Source organism: Ascidiella aspersa, chromosome 3 (genome assembly GCF_963924565.1).
Source record: "Ascidiella aspersa chromosome 3, kaAscAspe10.2, whole genome shotgun sequence".
NCBI classification, from domain to species: Eukaryota; Metazoa; Chordata; class Ascidiacea; order Phlebobranchia; family Ascidiidae; genus Ascidiella; species Ascidiella aspersa.
Genome location: NC_139449.1, coordinates 2199218 through 2224079, shown reverse-complemented (window position 1 = coordinate 2224079; position 24862 = coordinate 2199218). Strand labels below are relative to the sequence as shown.

Genomic DNA, 24862 nt, shown 5'->3' with positions numbered 1-24862 from the left:
CCTTTTGGTTGGTTCCCCCTGCAAAAATTTTATTCACCTTGGGGTTAACCATTCACCAGTTTAAGAAACACTGCTTTATTAGGTTCATATATGAGTATGACGTAACTTTGTGACGTCCTCCCTGAAAACTTCATGCGTTCTGGGAAGAAAATTATTCTAGTTTTACCCCTGGTCTTACCCTTATGTTTTGTTTACTTACAAATAGTAACGTGTGAAATTGGGTCGCCAAAGCTTGTAATATACAGTAGCCTACTTACGCTTAGAATTTGGGTTGCCAGGGGCTGAACCAATTCCTGTATTATCGCGCATTGTAAAATTATCAGTACAATAAGGTGGCTGTTTAAAGTGATTTAACTGATTCCTCCGTGGTAAATAAATAAGTCAAATTTAATTTAGCCTAACAATATTTGTCATAACAATTTTTGGCGCTTGTCTAGAATCCTACCACTTTTAAATAACGAAAAAAAGGAAGAAATTAACACGGGGGGATAAATATAATATTAACAATAACACTTGACCCACCCGAACCCAACGCTAACTCGCACCCTAACCCAAACAATATGGGCAATATAAAATCATGGAAGAAAAGGTGGCAGGATTCTACGCCAGCGCTTAATTTTTAGTACCACTTGACCAATGATTTTTTATATTTTGTACTATAGTTTCATTGCTTTGATTGTTCAATGTCCAGCGTCCAACACTTTGCTAAACGGCAGCGTTACTTAGCGCACAGCCCAAGTCAACAACAGCAGCAGTTGTTATGCTGTGCGCAGCTGCAGAGCGCCAAGTTGGCGTGGTTTCGGCTGCAGTCGGTCTTTCGCGGAAGGCGTGCGGCTTTTCAGGCGTCAATCTTCGGTCAATTCGCGCGACGTGCTGTTTCGACGCGGAGGAACATCTTTTGCGGCGATTCGAGCGCGCTGATTGGGCGAACGGCGCAGCGAACAACCCCCCCCTGGTAAAAGCCGTGCTGTTTGTCGCTGATGGTTTTTAACACAATTTAGCTGAATTCAACGCAGTAAAATTATGGTACAGCTTACAATAAGCAAGTTTCTCTGAAAAATATTGTGTTTTTGTGTGTTGGAAGCCGGATAGAGCAGTTTTAAGCGCGCCTTTTTTCGGCGGCACATCGGGCCCGACTGCGAGATTCAACCCACAGCGCATTACGTAATCGCGGCAGAAGCGCTCGGCTGCGGCCGATACAGTCGCTTGCTGAAAGCGTCGCTAGTTTAAGTCTTGCAGCTGCAGTTTGTTTGCATTTTAAACAGTGTATTGGCTTTAATTGTGCAGTGCAATTTTAACAGTGGCCAACTTTTGTTTTTAGATTGAGTTGTGGCCACCCGGGCGAACAGCATTTGCGTTCTGGTGAAGCTTTTTCCGTAGTCTCATGAGAATCAGCGCAGTGTCGGCCATCTTGGAACGTTTCAAACTGCAGCGGCTAGATTGCAAGTTCGACCCGCGCTTATAAAAAGGCAAGTAAAATGTATTTTATAATGCCAAAGCAGCGTATAACCAATGTACACCTGTAGTGCGTTAAGCGTTTGTCGCAGACTGACAGAAAATAACCGAAGGCCGTCTAACATTTGTAGGTAAACAACAAAAATCGCGTTTGGCATCGCGGCGTCTCCGCGGATGAATATTTACCGGTATTCGAGCAAATGTGCCTTCTGGTTGTTTCCTTGTTAGCTTTTAATATTTTAGTTTAATAAATTTGGAGGTATTTTCCTCTTTTTCGTATGGCTTCCAATTTAAGTTGCTTGTTATATTTGTAGAAATTGGACGTGTGTTACCAATGTTTTGTGACGTCACATTGGCGCGTTCTTCAAATTCTACTTAGTTATAACTTGCCTTATACTTGGCCTTCGTTGTCATAAGTTTCTTAAAATATTTCCAAAGCCTATAAATACTCAACGCAAAAACAAGTTTTCATGTTTTTCCTTCTAAAAGTTTATTGATTGTATTCACAAACCTTTGAACATAACTCTTTAGGAGATAAACCATTGTTTTTATGGCAACATTGCTGCAAATATTTATTTCCATTATATATAAAAGTTTATTCTGTTCACAATAGGTATTTATTAAATGATGTTACCCTTTAGGTCTTGTTTTTTTTTTATAAAGTCGAGTCTCTTAGGCCTTGCATTTTGCAAGACTGTATTCTGCTTCACATATTCAATATGTATACACAAAGTTTAGAGGCAACTTTGTTGACGATATACTAACCCTGACAGATTCACAGAATGCCTAAAATGTATTAAACCCGGCCTACCTATGTTTTTCCTAAAGGTTTTCTGATATTTTATCGATAACACCGCATAATTAATAAAGCAAATATATATTTATTATATAATGCTCTTTGCTGTTCACCCAACCAATAATCAACACAAAGTTATTTGGACTTCATGACCTGAGTAATACATTTTAACAGTTAATTTATGTTTCTTTTATAATTGTTATCTTTTTGTCTTTTAGATATCATGAGTTCCAAAAAGACGGTGATCAAAACCGGTAAAATGTTTGTTCTTACTTGCCAGTGTATCTTGCCTAAACTATTAAAGTGAACCTAAATACTGTTTTGACATAAAAGTGTTTAATTTTTGTTTCCTCATTTGAGTTTGAGTTTGAATATATATTCAATGTATGTTACTCAGGGCCCGAAAAAAAAACATGTTACACAGGCTTTTTTATTGTAAATTTACCCCCAAATGTCATCCTTGAGATAGTGTTGGGCAACATTCCATGCCAAATATCTTTGGTGAAAAGGCACTGGAATGCAATCACGAATCATTATAAAATAATTTGATAGCTAGTCTATAATCCTACCACACAGTCGAATAATTAATAAATCAACGCACATTACTTAGGAAGGGTGTGGGTATAGCGTTTGGGTTGGGTAGGGTCAAGTATTATGAATTATGATATTTATTCTCGCATTTTGGTTTGACAATTGTTTTTGTTGTAGTACCTGAAAAAAGTGGCAGGATTCTAGACCTCCACCTAATTTTCTCTAATCAATTCTTTGCCTTATTTTTTGTCTGTGTTTCTTAGAAGCGCCGTCAGAATGGACAAAAGAACAGACAAACATGCTCCTAAACCGCATGCTATCTGTAAGTTATAAAAAAGCCTAAATAAACTAGTAAAAGTATTATCAGGTTTAGTTTATGGCAGTGGTTCTCAACCGCCGGTCCGCCAAATATATTACAATTTTATTTCTCAATTGCAAAAGTCAAACGTTAAAGGCCTATCCATCAAATTTAGAACTTCGGCAGCTCTGTTATTTGCAGCATTGTCACGTAACATAGAGTTAATGGTCTACTATTGACTTAATTGTATGTCACAATGCTGCAAGTGTTTCGGCCAACTGTTTAAAAGTTGAAGTCCTAAACTTTACGACCAGTTGTACGTAAAAGCTAAGAAGTGTTTTAGTTGCATACTGTTGCGTTATTAAATTTTGGGTTTATTTTGATTTTTGAGGTCCACCGGTCCACAAAACTTGTTTTAACATTTTACTGGTCCGCATGCTAAAATGGTTGAGAACCACTGGTTTATGGTGTCTTTAGCACCTGTTTGTTTTTATATGTTTATTTTTCCTAGTGATTATTACATGCTTCTGTTTTGCCAGTCTGCATACAGTTGGATGCCAATGTCTCGGGTGTGCAGAACCAAATTTGAGTTGTTAGGTTGGAAATCATATCACAATTAAACTTTTTTCAAACTTCTACTAACAAATGTTCAAATTTAGGTGTGCACCATTTCTTTAAAAAAAATGTTTGGTTTGCACCTGACACAAAATGCAGACTGACAAATATACTAGGATATTGATGTAGTTCAAAACATTTTGCAGGATAAATTCGTGAATCAAATTTTATCGATTTTCATGCAAGATCTTTGTTTCAGAACCTAACGAAGAATGACACCCAAAAGTACACCACGATGCTGGAAAAGTTGAATTGGGATAAGGTCGTGTTTGGTGGCTTGACTGTCCAGGAATGCAAGGAAAAATGGAACCTCGTATCAAGAGAGGTGTTAAAATAGAAATTTTTTCAATTTTATGTTTATTAAAATAACTAGGAAAGTCCAATCTGATACTAATTGACATCATTACTATGTTTAAAAAAGCACAATAGATGAAATTAAAATGTTTAAAGATAATTTTGTTTAGGTATTACGTTGTTATTAGCTTTAGTGTTAAGCAATTAAATTACCTCAAGTTGTTTCTGCTATTTTTTTAATAAATTTATGTTTTAAAATAAAAACTTCTTTATTGAATTGCAAACCAGGGCTAAGTTCTTATAAAAATATGTTTTAAGATTGTCACAGATACAAGCCTAGTATCGGAAAAATACAGATACTACCTCTTGGCATTGGGTACCGCCTTAGATCCGATATTATCTTTCGATATTGTTGTTATAACGATATTATCGGACATCCCGAAAAGTGATTATTGATGTTTATTTAAAAATATATCAGCCATTTTTATGGTGATTAACCCCAAAATAGTGAGGTTCAATTATATAGTATTCAGTGTTTATTTATTTTTATATTGATGTTTTCTATGTAGGACAAACAACAATTTGCTGCCATATTATTGGGTTATGCTCAAATACCTTTCCCCTCGTTTACTAAAATAATTGTGTTTTTATTTATTAGGTTAGAAAGTACCGAACTCTCACCGAATTAGTGACGGATGCTAAAGAATATTTACGAGACCCTTATAAGGGTCAGGTCAAGAAGCACCCAGACTACCCCAAACGACCCCTCACTCCATACTTTAAATTTTTTATGGAGAAACGGGACGGGTATGCGGCGAAACACAAGGACATGACGAATCTAGAAGTGACGGCTGAACTTAGCAAGAAATACAGGGCACTTACGGCAAAGAAAAAGGTAAATGTAAAAAAAACACATGAAGACCTAATAAGCAACAATATTTAAGTCAAAATAATGTACAGTAGTATGAAGACCAACGACATATTAAAGCCAATATGCAGGAAAAACCACCAAAGAATAAGATGTAAAATCTTATGAATAGGACATAAACCTGTTGGAATAAGGCCTAAATAGAGACAATAATGCGTAAAATTGTAGGGAGAGGGTATGGGACAATTAGGGGACACCTGTCTGGCATCGGCCGTATTGGTGGTCGTTTCGGCGCCCTAGTTTGAATGGTGCCGTTGGGGCGCCGGATTGTTTACCTCTGTAGGGTCGGGCTAAGAGGAGTTAGCAGTTAAGTTGGTAGTTGGGGTGGGTTTTTGGTAAAGACTGTATAGGCCTTATTCTTCGTCTTATTCTGAACTGTGTTTTGTTCTGACATTGATGTTGTTCTAATTTCGCTCTTATGGCGGGAGCACCCTAAGATATTTAAATAGTTTTGGTTATTTTGTGAAAATACAGGAGAAAGCAGCATGTCTGTCTTTTGCATTTAAAAGTAAAGCAAATCAGTTTTTTTTCTAAGGAATAAAATATACCACTATTCACATAGTTTTTTTTTTATGTTTAGGAGAAGTATGTCGTTGATTGGAAAGCCGAAACGATCCAGTTTAAGCTCGCTATGAAAAGATTTAAAGAAGATCATCCCGAGTATTTCGAGGCGCGACCGAGCAAACCGGCCGATCCTCGAACACCTGGAACCATTTACAAAGATGAAACTTATGAGGAATATGCTCGCAAACATCCAAAGGTGTGATTCAGTCTTCTTGTTTTCCATTTTATTCATTATCAGTGTTCCTTTTTGTCTTTGAAGGCATGCACAGGCGCTGATTTAGTGTATGAGATACTGAAGGTATTATTTTTAAATATCCTTTTAAATAAGCACTTGTTGTTTTGGCTCCTGGAGAGGTTTTGACCTTTTTGTCGTGCTTATTTTCATTTAAAACAAGTACACAGGCACCTGGAAATTTGTGCATTTAAAAAGACAATTCTCTTAGTTGGAACACTGTTCTACTTGCATACAATCATAGTTAGGGGGTATTTGGTAATATTGCATCAGAGCTGTTAACCGCTGCCCAAAATGAAAATATCAGTATTAGTCTGATACAAAATTAATGTCGATATTTTATCCAATATATGTGGTTCAAGCATTTTCTACTCTGAAGCTTAATATCTCAGAAATTAATAAATCGTCAATAAAAGGTTACTGTGCTTGTAGTGCGAAAGCTAATTGTGTCCGAGTAACCTGAAAAACATAACCTTTGCATGTTTTAGTGTCAGCAATTTTACTGAAAAATATATAAAAACAAGTCATTTGCTATCAGATTAAGTTGTGGAATTTTTTGCTTAAAATGTTGAGTTTTGCTTTCAAAATAATGTTGTTATCTGATTAAGCATTTTGAAATTCTATCCATGATAATATATCTGTAATGGGTGTAAAGGTCACTTTTTTATGTACCCTAATTTTTGTAGAGCCTTTTGCTTAGAACTGCACTAACTTCTGACAAAACCAGGTGAAAAACTGCTGTATATCATGACAACAGATGTAAAACAAACCAGCTATGGTTATAAGAGGAAACCTCTCTAAATATTTATATGCAAATTTGTGCAGCCCTGTGCCGGGATATCTGTGGTTTTGACCACCCTACACCCAAAACCCAACGGACCATAGTACTAAAATTACTCAACAGCCTAATTAGGCATTTTTAGGACTCACTGTATGCCATTGGTGGAGTTTTTGACTATTAGGTCAGTTGTATTGATGTGTGAATAATGTTATTTAACCTTTATTGAACCTCAGGACATTTTATGCTTTCAAATAATTTTGTGGAACACCAAAACTTTTTTATAATGCAGTTTTTGCATTTGCAAAAAAAAGCATATGCATAGGTTAAATGTGCCCCAAAAAAACAGTTTTTTAAACCGGTTTACAGTCACTGTCTCAATCTTTGATCTGCCCCTGTATTCGATAATTACTTTTATAAATTAAAATCTGCATAGGTTCATTGTCTTAGCCAGTGATTTTCAACTGGTGTTCCACTAAACATTGGTAAAAATTGTGGATTTCATGCCGCACACCTGGTAAGCTTTCATGTAACACCGGTTAAAAATCACTGTGCTACAGGCTTGAGTAGTACAGCTGTTGTAACTCCATGATACTAAATAAAATCTTATTTTGAAGCTGTTTAAAAGTTCAATATATGTTTACTATTATTTCAGCTGTCCAAAAAAGAATGTTTGGAACAGATCAGGAAACGTTACAAATCCTTGTCTGACGAAAAACGACAAAAGTATATCGAAAAAGCCCTAAAAGAGCAAAAGGTAATCGACAATTTTACTAATAATAAATCTTCGTAGCTTGTGTTCAAGTATGTATATTGTAAGTATAGTGAATATGAGTTCTAAGCAGAATGTTATTATGTAAGTAGAGTAATTATTGTATTGTCAAATTTAAATTTTGGATGTTTTTAACATTAAACAGAACTGCTATTATTTCAAGAAAGCCTAAGGGGCGGCAAGGTGAAAAAGTTTTAGAACCAATGTTCCAACATGTTTTCAGTGAGCTAGGGGGAATGAAAAATGCTGTTGGATGCAAATCGAACAAAATCTTTGTTGAAATTTTCTTTTAATTTTTTTTAACTAAAAACAAAGCTTGCTATTTTTTATTGATATTTTTCTACTTTTAGGTATGTAATAATAATCAAGTCTAAAAATCAAGGCATAATCAATGAATATATAAAGGCCAGAAAAGTATCTTGGTTAAAATTGAATGTTGGTGTTTTATATATATGATGTAAGTTAATAAAATCCGAAACAAATTAAAAAAAAAGAAGATATTTAAACCACATGTTCTTCTATTTGTCCAATTAAGCTGAAGGAGAGGTTTAAAATCAAGAATGATGCAATCTTATCTGAAAGTAATGAAGTGAGTTTAAAGTCAGTGAAGGAGCAAGAAAGACTAAAACAAAGCAAGGAATTGTTTAAGCTTGCCATCCAGCTAAAGAAAAATGCAGTAAGAGTAAAGCAACTTTCTAAATTAAAATCAAGAGAGGCGCAAAGAGGCAGTTTATGTTTGAGCAATTTTTTTGACAATGACTAATTAGCTTTTCCGTGCAGAAATCATGTTTGAAACTCGCCACTATTTTTGTATATATATTCAGGGTTGCCATAAAGTTTTTAAATCTTATAAAGTCTTTGAAAGCCTTTGAATTGATTTAAGTTTTAAAAAATCTTTTAAAAAGCTAATGTTTTATGAAGTCTTTGAATATATTTTAGGTTCAGTTTAAGTAATGTGTCACGAAAGTGCGTCGAAAAAGAAACAATTTTAGAAAGTGCATCGACAAAGAAACAAAACTTGTTTATTGTGTCTGTAGCATTTATACCAGTGGTTCCCAAACTTTTTTGGCTTGCGGCACACTAAAAATATCAGAAATATTTCACGGCACACTTTTAACGGAACAACAATAGACAGTTATTTTACAATCGTCCTTAACACACGAAAAACTATATGTAAATGTCTCCATATTATTAATTTGTAAAAGATAGTGCGTATTTATGTCTAAAAAACGCTTTAAATTTTCTTAATAAATTATTTTTAATGTTTATCAACATTCTTTAACTAACTTTGTGTCAACCCTGTATATTAGAGAGTGACTGATAACGACAAACAGCAATTTTTCTTGTTATTTCTATCCAACCTTAACCAGTTATTTATATACCTGAGCTAGCTAATAATTTGGTTTATTACAAATTTCAGGAAAATAACATGAAGTATAACTACATACAACTCTTTTTTTAAATATTTTTTTTTTCACTTGGCATGGTGCTGATTGCTGACCCATTCAAATTTAAGGAAAGGGAAAGACTGAATAATATTTTATCGTAAAACATTAACAAAAATAAAAACCCTAGTTACTGGTAACAGTACATAACTAAGAGGTAATATAAGCCGGTTTTTCACCGGTCTATCTCTGATATATACTTAGGAACTTTTCAGCTTTATGAAACATTTCCTAGTAAGGTGGCAGAAGGCAGCATAACAATGTAAACCCTTTTTTGGTCTAGAATTCACTTATCAGTTGTAGTCCATGTGACAGTCGTCAAGGCTTAAAGTGTTCACATGTACAAGGTAGCCACAAAGTCTTTGAATCTTCAAAAGTCGTTGAACTGATTTATATATTAAAAAGTCTTAAAACACCCTATGTTTTTCAAAATGTTATTGAACAGTCTTTAAATTCAAGTCCAAACTTAAGTTAATTTTTTTAACAGTACCATTAAAAACAATTGCAAAAACGTTAAATTGTGTTGACCATGGCCATGCTGTTTTGTTTTTTCAATTTTATTATAAAAAGAACAATAATCGATCAAATTTTTCTTTAAAACTTACCAATCCACTTTAAATGTGTTTAATATTTTTTAAATTGTGTCAACCCTGCATATAACTGAGTGTATTTGCATGCCTAATTTTTTGCATTTAACATTGTTCTTTGTATTTCTATTTCAAGGATGCAATTGAAAAGTTTGTGGTGAGCAACCCAGACATTATAAAAAAGGAACGCATGATTTTGAACAAGTACGAACAGAAACTAAACGATAAAAAGATGGGAAAACCTGAAAAACCTCCTTCGTAAGTTATTTCTCTTATTACCACTTACTGTTCTGGACAAGATTGTAATGTTAGCAGGGTAAAAACAATTTAGTTCATTTATGATTTATCAGTTGTAGAATCTTGATTATTTTTTGGTATATCTATTGCAACTGGTTTACTGTCTTTAGGGGTTAACTACTTTAAAATATTTGAATTACAAAATAACAGAAGTTGTTTCAACCTTTTTTGTACAAAAATAATGCTTTAGCTTTCGAGTCGTTAACTGTTAATAATAAGTATGGCGAATATTTTTTTACCCAAAAAATAGAAAATTGTGACCTGAAAAATTAAAATTTTGACAAATTTTAACCTAAATATAATTTATTTTGACAAAATTTTGACCTGTTAGAAATAAATTGATTTTAAATGAGCTAGGCGACATTAATCACGCTTTTTTATACCGTTTATTGCTCTAATAAAGATATAATACGGTTAAAATGATATGAACACAAATCAATAAAAATTTTGACCTAACATGAAAATTTTGACAAAATTTTGACTTTTTTTGAAAAGTCAAAAAATATTCGCCCTTACAATGAGTTATACTGGTCAACATTAAAATTTGAGCAGAATATTATCAATAGTGTATTGTTCTTCATTTTTATGTAGAATTTAGAGTGTTTTTGTATTTTAAAACTGGCTTCTTTTGGGAGGTTTCATTACACAAAGCTAGTTTTGTTGATAGAGAATATAGTCTTTGTTTTGTTTTTCGCGAAGTTTGTTTTTTTAGAAATGGTTACAAGTCCTTATATGTGCCTTATTTTTAGTGAAAAAAATTTACCTAATTTGTATAAAAGTTTCCAGGAAAACTATTCGTTTTTTAAGAAAATTTGAATAACTTCTTCTGGAATATTTCATTTCTTAAAACGAGTTTTGTAAATCAGTTTTGTTTAAATTTTTAGGAATGGCTACAACCTTTTCTGCACCGAAATGATGCCGCAGCTTAAAAACATGCTGAGCCAGAAACGGATCGTGGAATGCGGACGGCTGTGGAATCTGAAGTCTGCCTCGGACAAACAGGTTTACCACGATCGATATTTGAAGTTGAAAGAACAGTTCGAAGAAGATATGGAAACATACACCTCGGTAAAAATTTAGAAAAATATTTTTGTAACTATATTATTTTATTTTGTAAAATTGATAAGAAGATTCTTTAGCAAAATTGGTATGTGTATGTTTACAATCAGTAAGTTGCTGTATTGTTTTAAGCATTTTTTGTCTGTAGTTTTACTTTATCATGGAAGCAGACAACTTGGTAAAAACTCAAAAAACTATATTTTTTACCTGTCTTTTGTTCAAGGAAAAATCATTTATTTTTCAAACTGTCGTTGTTTCTAAAGTGTATAAGAAAATAAATGAAACTTTATATAAAAAAAAAATATATGTATACAATAAGTAAGTGTTTACCTATGGAATGTTTTTTTAACATTTCTTTGTGTCAATAATTTTAATTATGTTTTATCTTCAGAAACTGACTCCAGAGGAAAGATTAAAAGAACAAACTGCTGGAAAACAAAAGAAAAAGTTTGTGCTTTTTAGTGTTTATTGAAATTAAACTCCAGGTCCTAAAATTATACTAAAAATTTAAGTTTTTGTGCGAAGCCTGAACTTAAATCATATCAACTGGTTTAAAAATTCTATGAAATATTTTAAAGAAGCTCTTAATTTAACAATTAAGAATAATTGATAATATACTGCAATATATATATATATTTTTTTTTAATAACAATGGAAATAAAGTAGATTTTCTGATACTATTTCTCATTCCAGATAGCAATCATAAATATACAATTAGGGAAAATGTTAAAATTTCTAGACAAATTGTTTCAAATTTCGCAAGAATGGTCGGATTTATGTCAAAAGCATATAAAAGTTAATGAAACTTATGGTTTAAGGTCTATTTGCGTCATACGACTTTTTTATCCTAACACACAAAAAAAATATTGTGCAGCTATGACATAACAAATAAAAAAATTTAGCAGAATGGACCGCATTGCCACTTTAAAAACTTCAATGGGCCGCAAAACCTATTAAATTAAAGGGGTGACGTCATAAGTTACGTCATATTATATTGACGTCATAAAACAACTTAACTTATAAACACCCGCTCTTTCTTTGAGAATGCACTCGTATGTAAATATGCAAGTAAATATCGCCATGCCGTATCATGTCATTTTAAGACACCTTTGGGCTGATATATTTCCTTAAAAAGGTCGGCAAAAACACACATTTAGAAAAACACCAATCTTGCGTAGCAATAATGCTGCACAAAAGTGTTCGACGGATGTTGAAATGCGACATTAGACTCGATTATATTCTTAACAAAAATAAGAGTAGGCTTATATCGAACACTGCGAGTTCTACACGTTTTGATGATAGTCGAAACAATTTTTTAATGAAGGCTACTGAAAGTGAGAATAAGTGGTGGGCCACACGTACGTATCAGGCGGGCCGCAATACGGTTGGACATCCCTGCACTATTGCAACTTAATTATACATCGTTAAAATTTTTGAACTTTTTAGGACGATAAAAATTAAGCAGGAAGTGCCAGAAGAAACGAGTGACGAAGATGAAGATGACACTGATGAAAACCTACCACCAGGAGGCGACACATCTGAGGATGAGGAAAGCGAAGAAGAAGAAGGTTGGTGGCATTTATTTAATCTTTTTTCTGAATATTGTTAAATTTAAATACCGGAGTATTGTGAGATTATAACAGTTACAATGGCCAAAAAATTTAAAAAGCATATAAATTATGTTAAAAAATTCTGGCAAGTTTGCGAGATTAAAGGATATTTTTTGTTTATTTATTTTTTTTCTGTTTTTTTAGTTAAAATAAAATATTAGAGTTTTGTGAGATTTTAGGACAAGGTTACGGAACTAGCGAAGTTCTAAATTTAGTGGACAAGCCTTCATCTTGCATTTAGTGTAGAATATTCATAAAAAAGTTTTTGTGAAAGTAAATGACGATTTCTGATTTTTAATAGTTTGCAACACCTGTGAAAAACTCATTTTTTTCCTCCTAAATTTCACTTTGTTTTAGACGAGGATGATAAAGACACGGATGTTGAGAACAATAATATCGACGAGCAAGAAACAGAAGAAGAAGTTGACGAAAATTTGGTAAGGCCCTAGTTTTGTGCCTTCAAAATTGATCTTATGTAAACCTCAATGTTCAACAATCCTCGCTGAATTAAACCATCCGTCTTCAAACGAAAGCTGTTAACTGATAACTGTCTATGTGTCGCTACAAATGCGAACACGGCAGCAAAGGATCAACGAACCACAAAATGGTTATCGAGTCAGTTGATTTTGAAGCATGCGGTGTTAATTCTACCGCAGCATATTGCTCCGGTAGGACCGCCTTATACTTGACATTTTTTCCCGATGCCCGATATTTTGACAAAAATTAAATTATTGCGATAATAGCCGATATCAAATGACGACATCACTTATTTTGTTATTCTTTATCTTAAGAAGCAACGATGATACTTAACATTTTACATTCAAAAGCATTCGCTCAGATTATTAGAAGCAAATTTGTTTTAACGTTGAAGCAGTTCGATTGCCTCCAGGTGTCAACCTACTATTTTTGATAAATTTAACTTTTAAAATTGAATCACTTCGTTGGTTGAATCGTATGTATTTTTTGCCTAAACTATCGCCGTTTTAATATTATTATCGTCGTAAATAGCAGACACAATAGTTTTCTAGGCCTACTTTTTCGAGAACATTAGGTACGTTTATTTTGAATCCGGTATAATTGCTGGAATCCTTAAGTTAACTTCAATTTGTTGTTATTTTTCAGCCCACCTTACCAGCCCCAGCAAGACCAACCACTCCGATCTCCGCTTTATTCTTGTACCAGAAGGCAAACCGGAAAAAGGTTTGTTTGAGACCAGAATGTTGAAATAATAATATTTAAGCTGCCGCATTAATTTGTAATCCCTCATGCGTTGAGTTCGTATAGCGGTGATTTATCGAATTTACTTAGTATTTAATGTGAAAACGAATTTCAAAGCCAAATAAGTTGAGTAGATCGGCATCATCTTAATAAAATGTTTCGATAGGCATCAGTTAATGAAACTGAAATCTAACCCAATCCCACTTATTTAAGGTGGGACGTAATTGAATGGTAATATAATAAGCTCGTATTAAAATGTCTTTATCAAGATGATGTCGATCTACTCGGCCAATTTGGTTCTGCAATCCTTTTTTTAACCTGCATTATCCGTACCTGAGAATTTTTTTCATCTAATTACTCTTTTTTTGGGCTATTAGTCCATTGTGAATTAAAATTTTACCTTTAATTAGCTTATTCGACTTTTTATAGGAAATGTTTAAAAGAAAGACCGCAGTTCCGAAATTTTCATTAAAATGGGAAAATAGGTATTTATATGTTACTCCATAGGTATTTATATGTTACTCAACAATTTCTGCTGATGTAAGTTTTATAAAATATATATTGTTTAGATTGAAGGTCAATACCCGACAATGTCTTCTGACGAGATCACCCGACTTCTTGCAAGAAGATACCACGAACTTCCCGAGCATAAAAAGCACAAGTATTTGCAGAAGGAGAAAGAACAGAGGGCCATTTACAACGAGAAAATGCAGGAGTTCTTGTGAGTATTCGCTTTAAAATAAAATCTTAAAAAAATTGTTTGACTAACGTCTATTTAGAATGCAATGTTAAAAAATTCAATGTATTTTTTTAGTAACAATTTTACTAGCCTGTGGTGAGGTTCGAACTCACGACCATACCGGGACCGACGCTCTATCAACTGAGCTACACAGGCTCAGAAGGGAGCGAGCCGAGAAACAACCATAGCACTGTTGTTTGCTAAATTGTTGTTAATACAAGCCTGTGGTGAGGTTCGAACTCACGACCTCCGGTCAAGCCGGGACCGTCGCTCTACCAACTGAGCTACACAGGCTCAGAGGGGAGCGAGTCTAGAAACAACCATATGCCAATGATGTTCCAACCTGTTCGTTAAAATCGTACATACAACTACATATAGAAGAAAATCTCCTTCAACTGCAATATAGCCTTTCAGAAGTCCTAACCAACGATAGTGGCTCATCAATACATAAGATAACGTTGCAATCTTCGAACTAATTTTAACTCTTATTTATCGTAGAAAGGAAAGTACGAAGAAAAACGGAGTTGAGACTCCGAAACCCACTCAACTTCAAGCGGTCACGGGTGAACAACTTTACCACGAAAAGCACACGCCACTCTACAACAAGAAATATAACGTAAGGGCGTAAGACTTGCACTGTAGGGTTTACATTACAAATTTCACTTTCAAAATTAACAAGAAATGTGGGTAAGCTGCATAAAAACTTTGTGCAGGATAAATATCTTATAAGAATGGTAAACCGTAGTAACTAGGTATTTATTCTGTAAACCGCTAACATTAGGCTTTAATAGATTACGAAAGTCGTGATAGTTGCAGTTTCTTACAATATGTCACAAAGCTTTTGAATCTTTCAATGTCTTTGAATATTCCTCGAATTTATTTGATGCCCATCTAAATTTATATGTTAGGAAGTGCTCTTGTAAATTATTTTACTTATTGGCGATTCTGTTGACCATGGCATTTATACTGATTTGTTTTCGAATTATACTAGAGTTGAACTTGAGTTATTTTGCAAAGGACTTAACTTATTTCACAAATGCTTAGTCTTGGACTTAAGTAAATATTATATAGCCCTGCAGTAATAGACTTAAAAAAATAAAAAAATAAAATAAAAAATAAGAAAATATAAAATGAAAATAAACAAAATCATGATTCTTCATTTACAGAACAACAAGGAAAAGGTTGAAGCGGCATTGAGAGTTGCTTGGTCCAAGCTTAGCAAGGTAAGGAAGGAGCCTTTCATTAAATCAGCTCACCAACATAACGAGAAGAACATTGCGGCATTTAACCAAGCTATGCAGAAGCACAAAGCAGAAAAGAACACTTCTTCAACAAGCAGCAAAAACGTGGGTTTGACTTTGTTGCGAGTTTTTTTAGTTACACAGTGGTTTAGCAGGAATACGATGTTACAGTGTTATATACACTATTTTATTTTACGAATTATATTAAAAAACGTCGAGCGATCCAATTTTAGACCTTTAAAAACAAATTTTGTTCGAATTAATTTGTGTATTCAAAAGTTTTTGAAAAACCCTATTCTTTTCCCGAAGTCATTGAACAGGCTTTGAATAGAATCTTCTTCAGCTTTAAATCATGTGGTAAATAATTGCCATTTTTAAAACATTTTTTAACGTTTTTTATTGTGTCGAGCATAATATATTCAAAACTTAAAACGTTTGTTCGAAAAGCCTTTGAAAGTCTTCGCAAAAAAAATTGTTTTTTTTATATATGAAACTGTGTGGCAACCCTGTTTTACGCTAGAAATTTTTTTTGTCTGGAAATCGTCCGTTTGGCAAACTTATTGTTAAGATACAATTTTTTTTTATAAAATTGTTTGGAAACCCTGTTATTTAGCGAAAAATAAATAGCCCTCCCCTCCAAAAAAATTGATTTTCGTTAATTAAGGGTTGTTTTTTCTTGTTCTTGTTTTTCATACATGTGAAAACTGTTGTTTATCCAGAAATCATCTGCTGGTAACCAAAGTGCGCCGGGGAGTACGATCAAGATAAAGTTGGCTGGTGAACCGAAGCGTCCACCTTCCAGCGGTTACCAGCTTTTCAGCTCAACACATATGAGCAAGTTGGCACATTTGTCGCAGAACGAGAAATTCAGGGTGAGTTCGGAAAAAAATATTAAGTACAACGACGACATAAGAAATGATATCGTACCCCTGGCCCTACAATGGTTACCCTGGCCCCACAATGGTTACCCTGGCCCCACAATGGTTACCCTGGCCCCACAATGGTTACCCTGGCCCCACAATGGTTACCCTGGCCCCACAATGGTTACCCTGGCCCCACAATGGTTACCCTGGCCCCACAATGGTTACCCTGGCCCCACAATGGTTACCCTGGCCCCACAATGGTTACCCTGGCCCCACAATGGTTACCCTGGCCCCACAATGGTTACCCTGGCCCCACAATGGTTACCCTGGCCCCACAATGGTTATCCTGGCCCCACAATGGTTACCCTGGCCCCACAAGCGTTACCCTGGCCCCACAATGGTTACCCTGGCCCCACAATGGTTACCCTGGCCCCACAATGGTTACCCTGGCCCCACAATGGTTATCCTGGCCCAACAATGGTTACCCTGGCCCCACAAGCGTCTAAAGTAAAATAAGCTTATAACGTTAAATACTGTATATCAAAGTCCATACAGAAGTAAGCAGTACAGGGTTGTTCCTAAGCAAAATTTTACACTCGCCAGCTGGGCGAGCGGCTATCAATCAGCACTCGCCCGGTCGAAATAACACTCGCCAAAATTGTTGGCACGCCGTCTGCAAATTTACGTCCTAGCGCGGTCATTTTGTGGGTTATTGTTTACCTGTCTTGTAGTTTCGATACGTAAACGTTAGTATATATTTACATGATATGTCAGTAGCCTGATGAAGACGCTGTGTACAGCACGTCCAATGACGTCTTTGATTTGTTTGCAGTTTTTTAAACGGGACAAAGAGTCATTATTACGAGCTTTGAACGTGACTTCGATTAACCTTATTATTTGTGTAGTGTTGAATGTATTTGCGTCTTAGTGTTTAGGGAAATAACTGGCACTAAGTAATATTTCGCTTAGTAGTGGTGCTTAGCACAAGTTGCCCTACAGTTACACCAACTAATTAAATTTCTCGCCGAAGCCACTCGCCAGTCGGGCGAGTGCTTAAGCCCAACCCTGCAGTATTGCAAACGTTTGGAATAATTCTTTTTTCGCATAGCTTTAACCTCCAGTCATTACCGTAAGGTTTATTTAAACTGTTTACAAAAAGATACACTATTTTTTAACTTTTCAAATAAATCTTAAGATAATAGCTGGAGGTTGTAGTTAGACGTAATAAGAATATCGAAGCCCATAGAGAAGTAGGTGGCATTTTGAACGTTTCAAATAAATCTTGTTTTATTTTTCAATCAAATGTTCAACCTACTTCTATATGGAAAGACACACACAAACATATGTGTTTAATAACATCTGTGATCTAGCCCCTCGGAAGTTGCTTTATGACCAACGATTACGGCTTCCGTATCAATAGTACACCGAAAAGCCATCGCAGACTCGCCGAATCTGTCGATCTATGATGCAAGCAGAGCAAGCCAGAAAAACAACTGGCCTGCAGTGAGGTTCGAACTCACGACCTCCGGTCAAGCCGGGACCGTCGCTCTACCAACTGAGCTATGCAGGCTCAGAGAGGAGCGAGTCGAGAAACAACCATGCGCCAATACTTGCAATTTTGTTAGTACAAGCAACTTCACACTGGGGGATCATCAGTCCGTATCAATCAATGAAAGACACACACAAACATATGTGTTTAATAACATCTGTGATCTAGCCCCTCGGAAGTTGCTTTATGACCAACGATTACGGCCGTAAGTATTGGCGCATGGTTGTTTCTCGACTCGCTCCTCTCTGAGCCTGCATAGCTCAGTTGGTAGAGCGACGGTCCCGGCTTGACCGGAGGTCGTGAGTTCGAACCTCACTGCAGGCCAGTTGTTTTTCTGGCTTGCTCTGCTTGCATCATAGATCGACAGATTCGGCGAGTCTGCGATGGCTTTTCGGTGTACTTCTATATGGGTTTTGATATTCATTCTACGTTTTCAGCAGTTATGCTCCAAAATGCTAATCTTTAAAGAAATGTTGCATATAGCATATTTATTCTTTCTTTGCCCTTTTTCAGCTTTGCTTAGTAAATGGGTAGTTTGAAAATGTTCACAAACTTTATGCAACTGTTATGCTTTGAGATTGATTTTACGTCTCGCTACAATTTTCATCAGTTATAAACGTATTTTTTTCAGTTTTTGTCAAGTTGTTTTCTATTATGTTTAGGAAATGGGAAGATTGTGGCAAAACCTCGACGACAGTCGGAAAAAAAGTTTTGCCGATGAGGCCAAAAAACAAACTGAAAGGTTCAAGAAAGAACTGGAAATGTGGCTCAAAGTGAGTGAAAATGAGGTTGACTTATCAAATATTCTTGCGTGTTAATCAATTTAAACTGCTTCTAAATTTCACGGACAGATTTTCTTAAAGCTGGACTTAGGTTACCGCTGAAAAATTAAAACCATCGGAGTTTTTATACTTGTGAAACCAGGCTTTGGTGACCGTTATGAACATATTAGGACCGTTAAACATTTTGGGATCTAAACTGTTTTTACCTGTAATTTAGGAAGACGTTTAAGAAATTGTCGTTTTCGCTTAAAAAACATTAAAAAACTGACAATTTTTTATACTCAGTCGTACACAACTGGTTGTAAGGGACATTTAAAAAAAAATCGTACCATGTTTTGTTACCTGCTTTTTACCTTTAAGTATTTTTCTAATAGTTTCGAATCCTTTTGTTTTCTTGAAACTTGCAGAGCCTTCCCAAATCGGTCGCTGAGCAATATCGGGAAGCGAAGAAACCCAAGAAAAGGTTAAAAAAGGCGACCGACGCCCCTGCATCTAAAAAAGCCAAAGTAGACGATTCTGGCCCTGATCAAAATAACGTGAGTGCGAATGCTCTTGAGTGGATGAACAGCAAGTAAATGGTGGTTTACAGTCCAGTTGGAGTGTCCGATACTATGGTATCGGAATCGCTACCCGATATCAAGTGCAAGTATCGGTAGCCGTGCGATACTAGGGGTGGCATTGGTGCTGATTCGATAAAATTTATTTCAGTCATGACATGATTACACGCAGCGACTTGAAATGCTGTATAAATTTTCTGGTCAATTTCGAAGACCTATTTTTTCAAAAAAGTTGTGTAATAAATTGTTTAACTTGCTTCAGAGCGGAGTAACTAGTAGCAAAAAAAAATCTCTTGTTGCCATAGATACCAGCTAAAGATTCGGATTCGAGTGATGATGATTCAGAAGATAGCGACTCTTCCACATCAGACGAGGTTTGGTTTATTTATTAGATTTTTTTTAAAAGTAGAAAAAAATATATATATGAATATATGAGATTGAATATATGCTGAGACAACGCAAAAGCTTTTTTGTAAAATGAATTTATCAAAAAAAACTTCAAATGAAAATTTTTATTCATTTTTTTGCACCAATTTCTTGCTATTTCTTTGGCCAAAATAGTCACCAAGTCGTCAGCGTTTTGCCAAACTGGATATCTGTGTTCTAGTTGCTTCGTCGGCAAATATACTGGATGACTTTTAAAGTCAATTATAAAATAGCTTGATATATTCCTGAAAAGTTTGTGATAGTTAAGTATTTTATAATCAAATAAATACTTATAGAAAATTTTTGCGGTTTATTTATGTAGAATAGGGTTTCTCAACCTATGGGCCGCGACTCAAAAAATTGTGTAGCCTTATGATTTTTAGTACTTTTACATAGTTACATTTATTGAGATTGGTTCTAATCCAGTTTTTTTCCTGCTTGAAAAAACTACGTTATAAATACAAAAACATTGCTCATATTAATTAAATACGAACTTATTTATGCTTATTTCTTGTCCTTCGTTCGCTTATGCAAGTTAGCTAAAGAAATTGGATCGCCAAGACTTTATTTAACCTAAAAAAAACTGCTGTAAAAGTTTTCTTCAGTCGAAAAAATCTCGCCTAATAATTGTCGTTAAATCAATTCAGCCTAACAATGTATTAAATCCTCGCTTTTATGTTGAAAGCTATGTTTTTTTCGCTTATTACAAGTTTTACAATCACAATTCAAAGTTTTAAATACGCTTGCATGCAGCGTTAAGCACATCTTCCTAGATTCATATCCTGACCGCAAACTACTCGCTGAAAAGTGTCGAATGCCTCTAACTTGTCACCAAACTTTGAATCCAAGGCAATACCTTTCGAGTTGAGCTTTAATTTTTGTTTGTGACGTCACTTTATTGTTTATTATGGCGTCACAGAGCGACGACGGCGAAAGCGGCGATTCTGATTCGTCGGAATCGGAGTCTGATGACGACAGCAGCGGCAACTCGAGCTCGGATGATGATGACGACAGCTCGTCGTCAAACTCTGAGTGACGTAACGGTGTAGGGCGACGATGACGTCATCGCACTTTTAACCTTTTACGCGATTTTATTCTACTTTTTTCGCCTTTTTTTATTCGAATCTCTGTATTTTTTGCATCGTGTCAGCAAATTGCGCAACTGCCATTTTTTATGTAAACAACACGACCATGTCGCCACAAAATCGAGTCTGGTTTATCACCAAAGTTTATTTCTGCCTGTCACTTTTTGCGCCCCTTGGTCATTACGGAAAAAATGCATTTTGGAATGACATAAGTCTAGGTCATTTGTATAATAAGTCAATCTAAGTCAAATGATTTGGGGAAATTCTCTCTTAAATCAAATCATTTGCAAAATAACTTATTCACTAGAAAAAATGCGCAAAGTCAAGTCGTTTGCAAAATAACTTATTTTATAACTGAATTGGAAGTACCGTCGTTTCAAAAAGTATAGAAAGTGACGTCCATGACCCAGTATTTGACATAGTCCGGTCATCCGCCAACGCTGGTTTTATTTTAAACTGTTGGAATAACTTGACTTATTTCGGTTAGTGCAAAATTGACCGCTTTTAAACTATCAATATTCATTAAAACAAAAAACAACTTTCACTACATGTACTTCTTTATTTGCAATATAATTAGTAAACATTGCGACTTTACGATTTACACGAAATGCAAAACACCTGAGGCGGCCAATCACAATTCACTGCGCTATTGCATTTCAATGCTGGACTAAAAGGCGAAGTGCAAATGGGTTAGGGGAACACTTCGACAAATATGACACATGTTTGGTCAATTTACAAGGCCGCTTGAAAAAAACACCTATTTTTTTTCGAAGTTGTATTTTATTTGTTTTTAACCTGTTTAAATTGAAGGCTGAAAAATGAAGGAGAAATTGTTTTCTAAAGTTGGCCTCTGAAATAAAGAAACGAATATGTGAATAATTCACATGTAAAAGATTTTAAGTAGACCACCAAATTTGGCTCAAAGGGCGAACTGCGTAAAAAATAAATAGGATTTTAAGCACAGTAAAAAATAATTTGGCGGCTTACTTTGCAAGAAGCGCATTCATGCCAATTGGACGTTTTACAAAATGTCGAAAATCGTGAAATACGGAGGGAAAAAGATTTGAAACAACTAACAGTTTAACTGGTTGAAAACACTCTGACAACAAACGAACCCGTGTCGTCTTTAGGAGTTAGTAACATAAAGGCATTCTAATACTAACACTACAACAGCAAAAATACTTTTCAGTTTGGATAAACACGGTCTGGTTTAACGATATTCTATGAATTCGATCTCCACACTACTTGTATATGTAAAACGGGTACATACTTAGCATTTTTTAATACAGCTCATGGCGGAACTTTAAAATTATCATGGAGATCGTGCTTGGTATATATTGCTTTTTATTATTTATTGTGCCAGTATTAAAAATTGACTTTTTTGCCGAAAATGTCAAAACCAGAAAAAATTGTGTCAAGTTAAATTTTCAATCAGATGATGCAAGTTTTCGATTGAGCAACATCTAAATTCTGCGATTTAAAATTTACAATGTAATTTCAATTGGATTTTTTTTAGGCGGTTAGTGGTTTTATAGCGTTGGAAATTTCAATTGAAACACTTTGAATTAAACTAACAAAACAAATATCAAACTATAAACAAAAACATTTCGACACATTAGACCAGGGGTTCTTAAATTGGGGTCCATGGACCCCCCTGGGGGAACGTTCAATGGTTATATGGGGTCTATAAAGGCCTAATTGATACCTTAGTGTAGAACGTAAAACAAGGAATCATTTTTTTTAAACAAGATAGTTTAATTAAAACACACACTTTTTCGCCTTTTCCTTAAATGTATTTAAACCTTATTCAGTTTCATATTTGTTTGTCCGAAAACAGCAGTTTTCTGAAGTCTTTTTGTTTTACGGCAATAATTTATGGCGTCATCTCCAAAAAAATGTCCGCCGACCCTTGGTCTCTCCGAAATAAAACAATTTCTAGGGGGTCCGCGTAAAAAAAAGTTCCCCTGGCCTAAACGATGTACATTTAAACTTCTATTGTGCCATGCAATATTGCCAACAAATAAAATATATATTTAAAATAATCTTTCAAAAATAAAAGAAGAAAAGAAACAATAAAATCTGCAGTTCTGCCGGGACGGTAAAAAGTAAGAATTGATGCATAGGCTTGTACAGTAACAATGGTTTTCAATTCAGAAAAAAAATTGAGGCGCTTAAAGTTGTGTTAAAACCCGCATTAATTGCCGAAAGGCACAAAATAAAAAAAAATCCGTTAAAAAAAAAACTGTTTGGCCGCCTGTGAATATGGCAAGGCCACTGTTTCTCAACCTTTTTGCGCGGCGAACTAAACATTAGCAAATACGTTCAACGGTAAAATTTTGGCGGTCCAATTCATTCAATTAATATGTGCAAGCTTTAAATGTAAGCGAACAAAACATACGATAAATCACATCAATAAATCCTAATTTAAAATAACATGAGCCATGTCTTTATATTTCCCACAAATTATTTTAGGATAATCTTGTTCAGGACTAATATAATTGAACCAAACCTATAAACACTTAGTCGATGACCCAAACAAATTAAACAGCCACATAAACTAGGGTCGTGCCCATGGTTTGAGAAACACTGCGATGTGCATATAAATACTGTTCTTTTTCGTGGTTAGTTTGGCCACAAAAAGCGATTACTGCCATCAATTAATAAAGAAAGGCGTAAAGATTGAAAGTTTAACGTGTACCGTGTCAGTAAAAGGTTTACAAAGGTATATTAATCAAAAACAAAAGAATTAACGCACGTAGATTCTCAAAATGATACCTACTTCTGTATGGGCTTTGATATTCTTATTACGTTTATATTTACAACAGGGGTTCCCAACCTGGGGGCCGGCCATGAACCTTTTTCAAGAGAGCCATGACAAAATTTGAAAAATAATATTTTTTTTTATTTTATCATCTCTAAGTCTACTCCGGTTACTGTAAAATTTTTTAATTAAAATGACGTTTCCTAATTTTTTTTCAAAACGTTTAAAGAAATAGGGGGCATTGATTTCTCAAAATTTTCAAAGGGGGCCACCATAAAAAAAGGTTGGAAACCCCTGATTTATAACATGCAATCAGTTCAAGTAAAATTTTTCTCCCACTCTTTTCTTCTAAACTTCCTCCGAAGCTGCTCTTGCTCTTTCCTCCTCTTCATTTTCGGCCAAGTCTTGTTCACGAGCAAAGCGCAAGAAAACCTACGGAGAAAAAAAGTGGTAACAACGCGAAATGGCATGCGAGGTTGTTGTAAACATTGTGTCATATTTGTTTCTCGACTTGTTTCTCAATGAGCCTGTGTGGCTCAGTAGGTAGAGCGCCGTAACCGAATGTCTGAGACCGTGAGTTCGAACCTCACTGCAAGTTTGTATTAACACGATGTAATAGTTCAAACCTCTCCACAGGCTTAAATTAACAGGATGTAGCAAGCAATGGTATCAGGTTGTTTCCCTCTGAGCTCGCTAAGTCGGTAGAAGCGACGATTTCGCCGAGGTCATGAGTTCGGACCTCACTCCAGGCTTGCATGTGTAAACGGAAAGGCATGGTTGCTTCTAAACTTGTTCCCTCCGAGCCTGTGAATTTCAGTTGTAGAGTGACGGTTCAGGTATATCCGGATGTCGTGAGTTCGAGCCTCATTGCAGAACTAAATTGCATTAACAGAATGTTGCAAGCAATGGTGTCATGCTTGTTTCTCGCCTTGTTCCCTCTGTAAGGCTGTGTATGTATCTCTTGGTTAGTAAAGCGACGGTTTCGGTATGACCGAGGTCGCGAGTTCGAACCTCACTACAGGATGTAAAAAGCAATGTTGTTTCTCTGAGAAGCCTGTATAGCTCAGTTGGTAAGAGCGTTTGTCTCTGCATGAGTGAGATCGTGAGTTCCAACCTCACTGCAGACTTGTATTACCAATATGTAATAATCATGGTTGTTTCCCTCTGAGCCTGTGTGAGTATATAGCTAAGTTGGTAGAGCGACGACCTCACTGAAGATGAAGCAATGATGTCTCATGGATGTTTCTCGAATTGTGTGTATCCCCTGTGTTTATCAGGTAGGTCGTGACTTATACTAACAGGATATATCAAACGATAGTGTCATGGTTGTATCTCTCTGAGTCTCCGTGGCTCACTCCGTTGGTAGGGAGATGTCTCCGG

General features: G+C 35.3%; 2 protein-coding genes and 1 non-coding gene across 3 annotated transcripts in view; 1 reads left to right on the top strand and 2 right to left on the bottom strand.

The window, feature by feature from the left end:
- The first annotated feature begins 839 nt into the window (after nt 1–839).
- LOC146158068 (nucleolar transcription factor 1-like) lies at nt 840–20829 on the top strand. Its single transcript, XM_083384591.1, has 22 exons — nt 840–955; nt 1322–1469; nt 2470–2505; nt 3046–3104; nt 3895–4020; nt 4648–4884; nt 5498–5677; nt 7147–7248; nt 9432–9553; nt 10477–10660; nt 11043–11098; nt 12098–12219; nt 12634–12698; nt 13384–13461; nt 14049–14200; nt 14717–14834; nt 15385–15564; nt 16224–16331; nt 18534–18644; nt 19061–19193; nt 19529–19584; nt 20556–20829. Exons 3-22 carry the CDS (start codon nt 2475–2477, stop codon nt 20670–20672), a joined length of 2337 nt encoding a protein of 778 aa, XP_083240717.1. The 5' UTR covers nt 840–955; nt 1322–1469; nt 2470–2474; the 3' UTR covers nt 20673–20829.
- Trnaa-ggc (transfer RNA alanine (anticodon GGC)) lies at nt 14438–14512 on the bottom strand. Its single transcript has one exon. It is a non-coding gene; the product is annotated as a tRNA-Ala (tRNA).
- Nucleotides 20830–22193: 1364 nt separating the features above from the next.
- LOC146158067 (cholesterol transporter ABCA5-like) overlaps nt 22194–24862 on the bottom strand; it is a 47442-nt gene continuing 44773 nt past the window's right edge. The window contains exon 38 of the mRNA XM_083385649.1: nt 22194–23914. Within this exon, the coding sequence (XP_083241775.1) occupies nt 23831–23914 (84 nt within the window). The 3' untranslated portion in view covers nt 22194–23830. The remainder of the gene's footprint in view (nt 23915–24862) is intronic.

Excerpts from the sequence above, each read along its gene's own strand:
- LOC146158068 (XM_083384591.1), top strand. The coding sequence starts at position 2,475 with ATGAGTTCCAAAAAGACGGTGATCAAAACCG. Across the intron at positions 3,105-3,894 it reads TCCTAAACCGCATGCTATCT|AACCTAACGAAGAATGACAC; the intron begins GTAAGTTATAAA and ends TCTTTGTTTCAG. Across the intron at positions 16,332-18,533 it reads CGCAGAACGAGAAATTCAGG|GAAATGGGAAGATTGTGGCA; the intron begins GTGAGTTCGGAA and ends TATTATGTTTAG.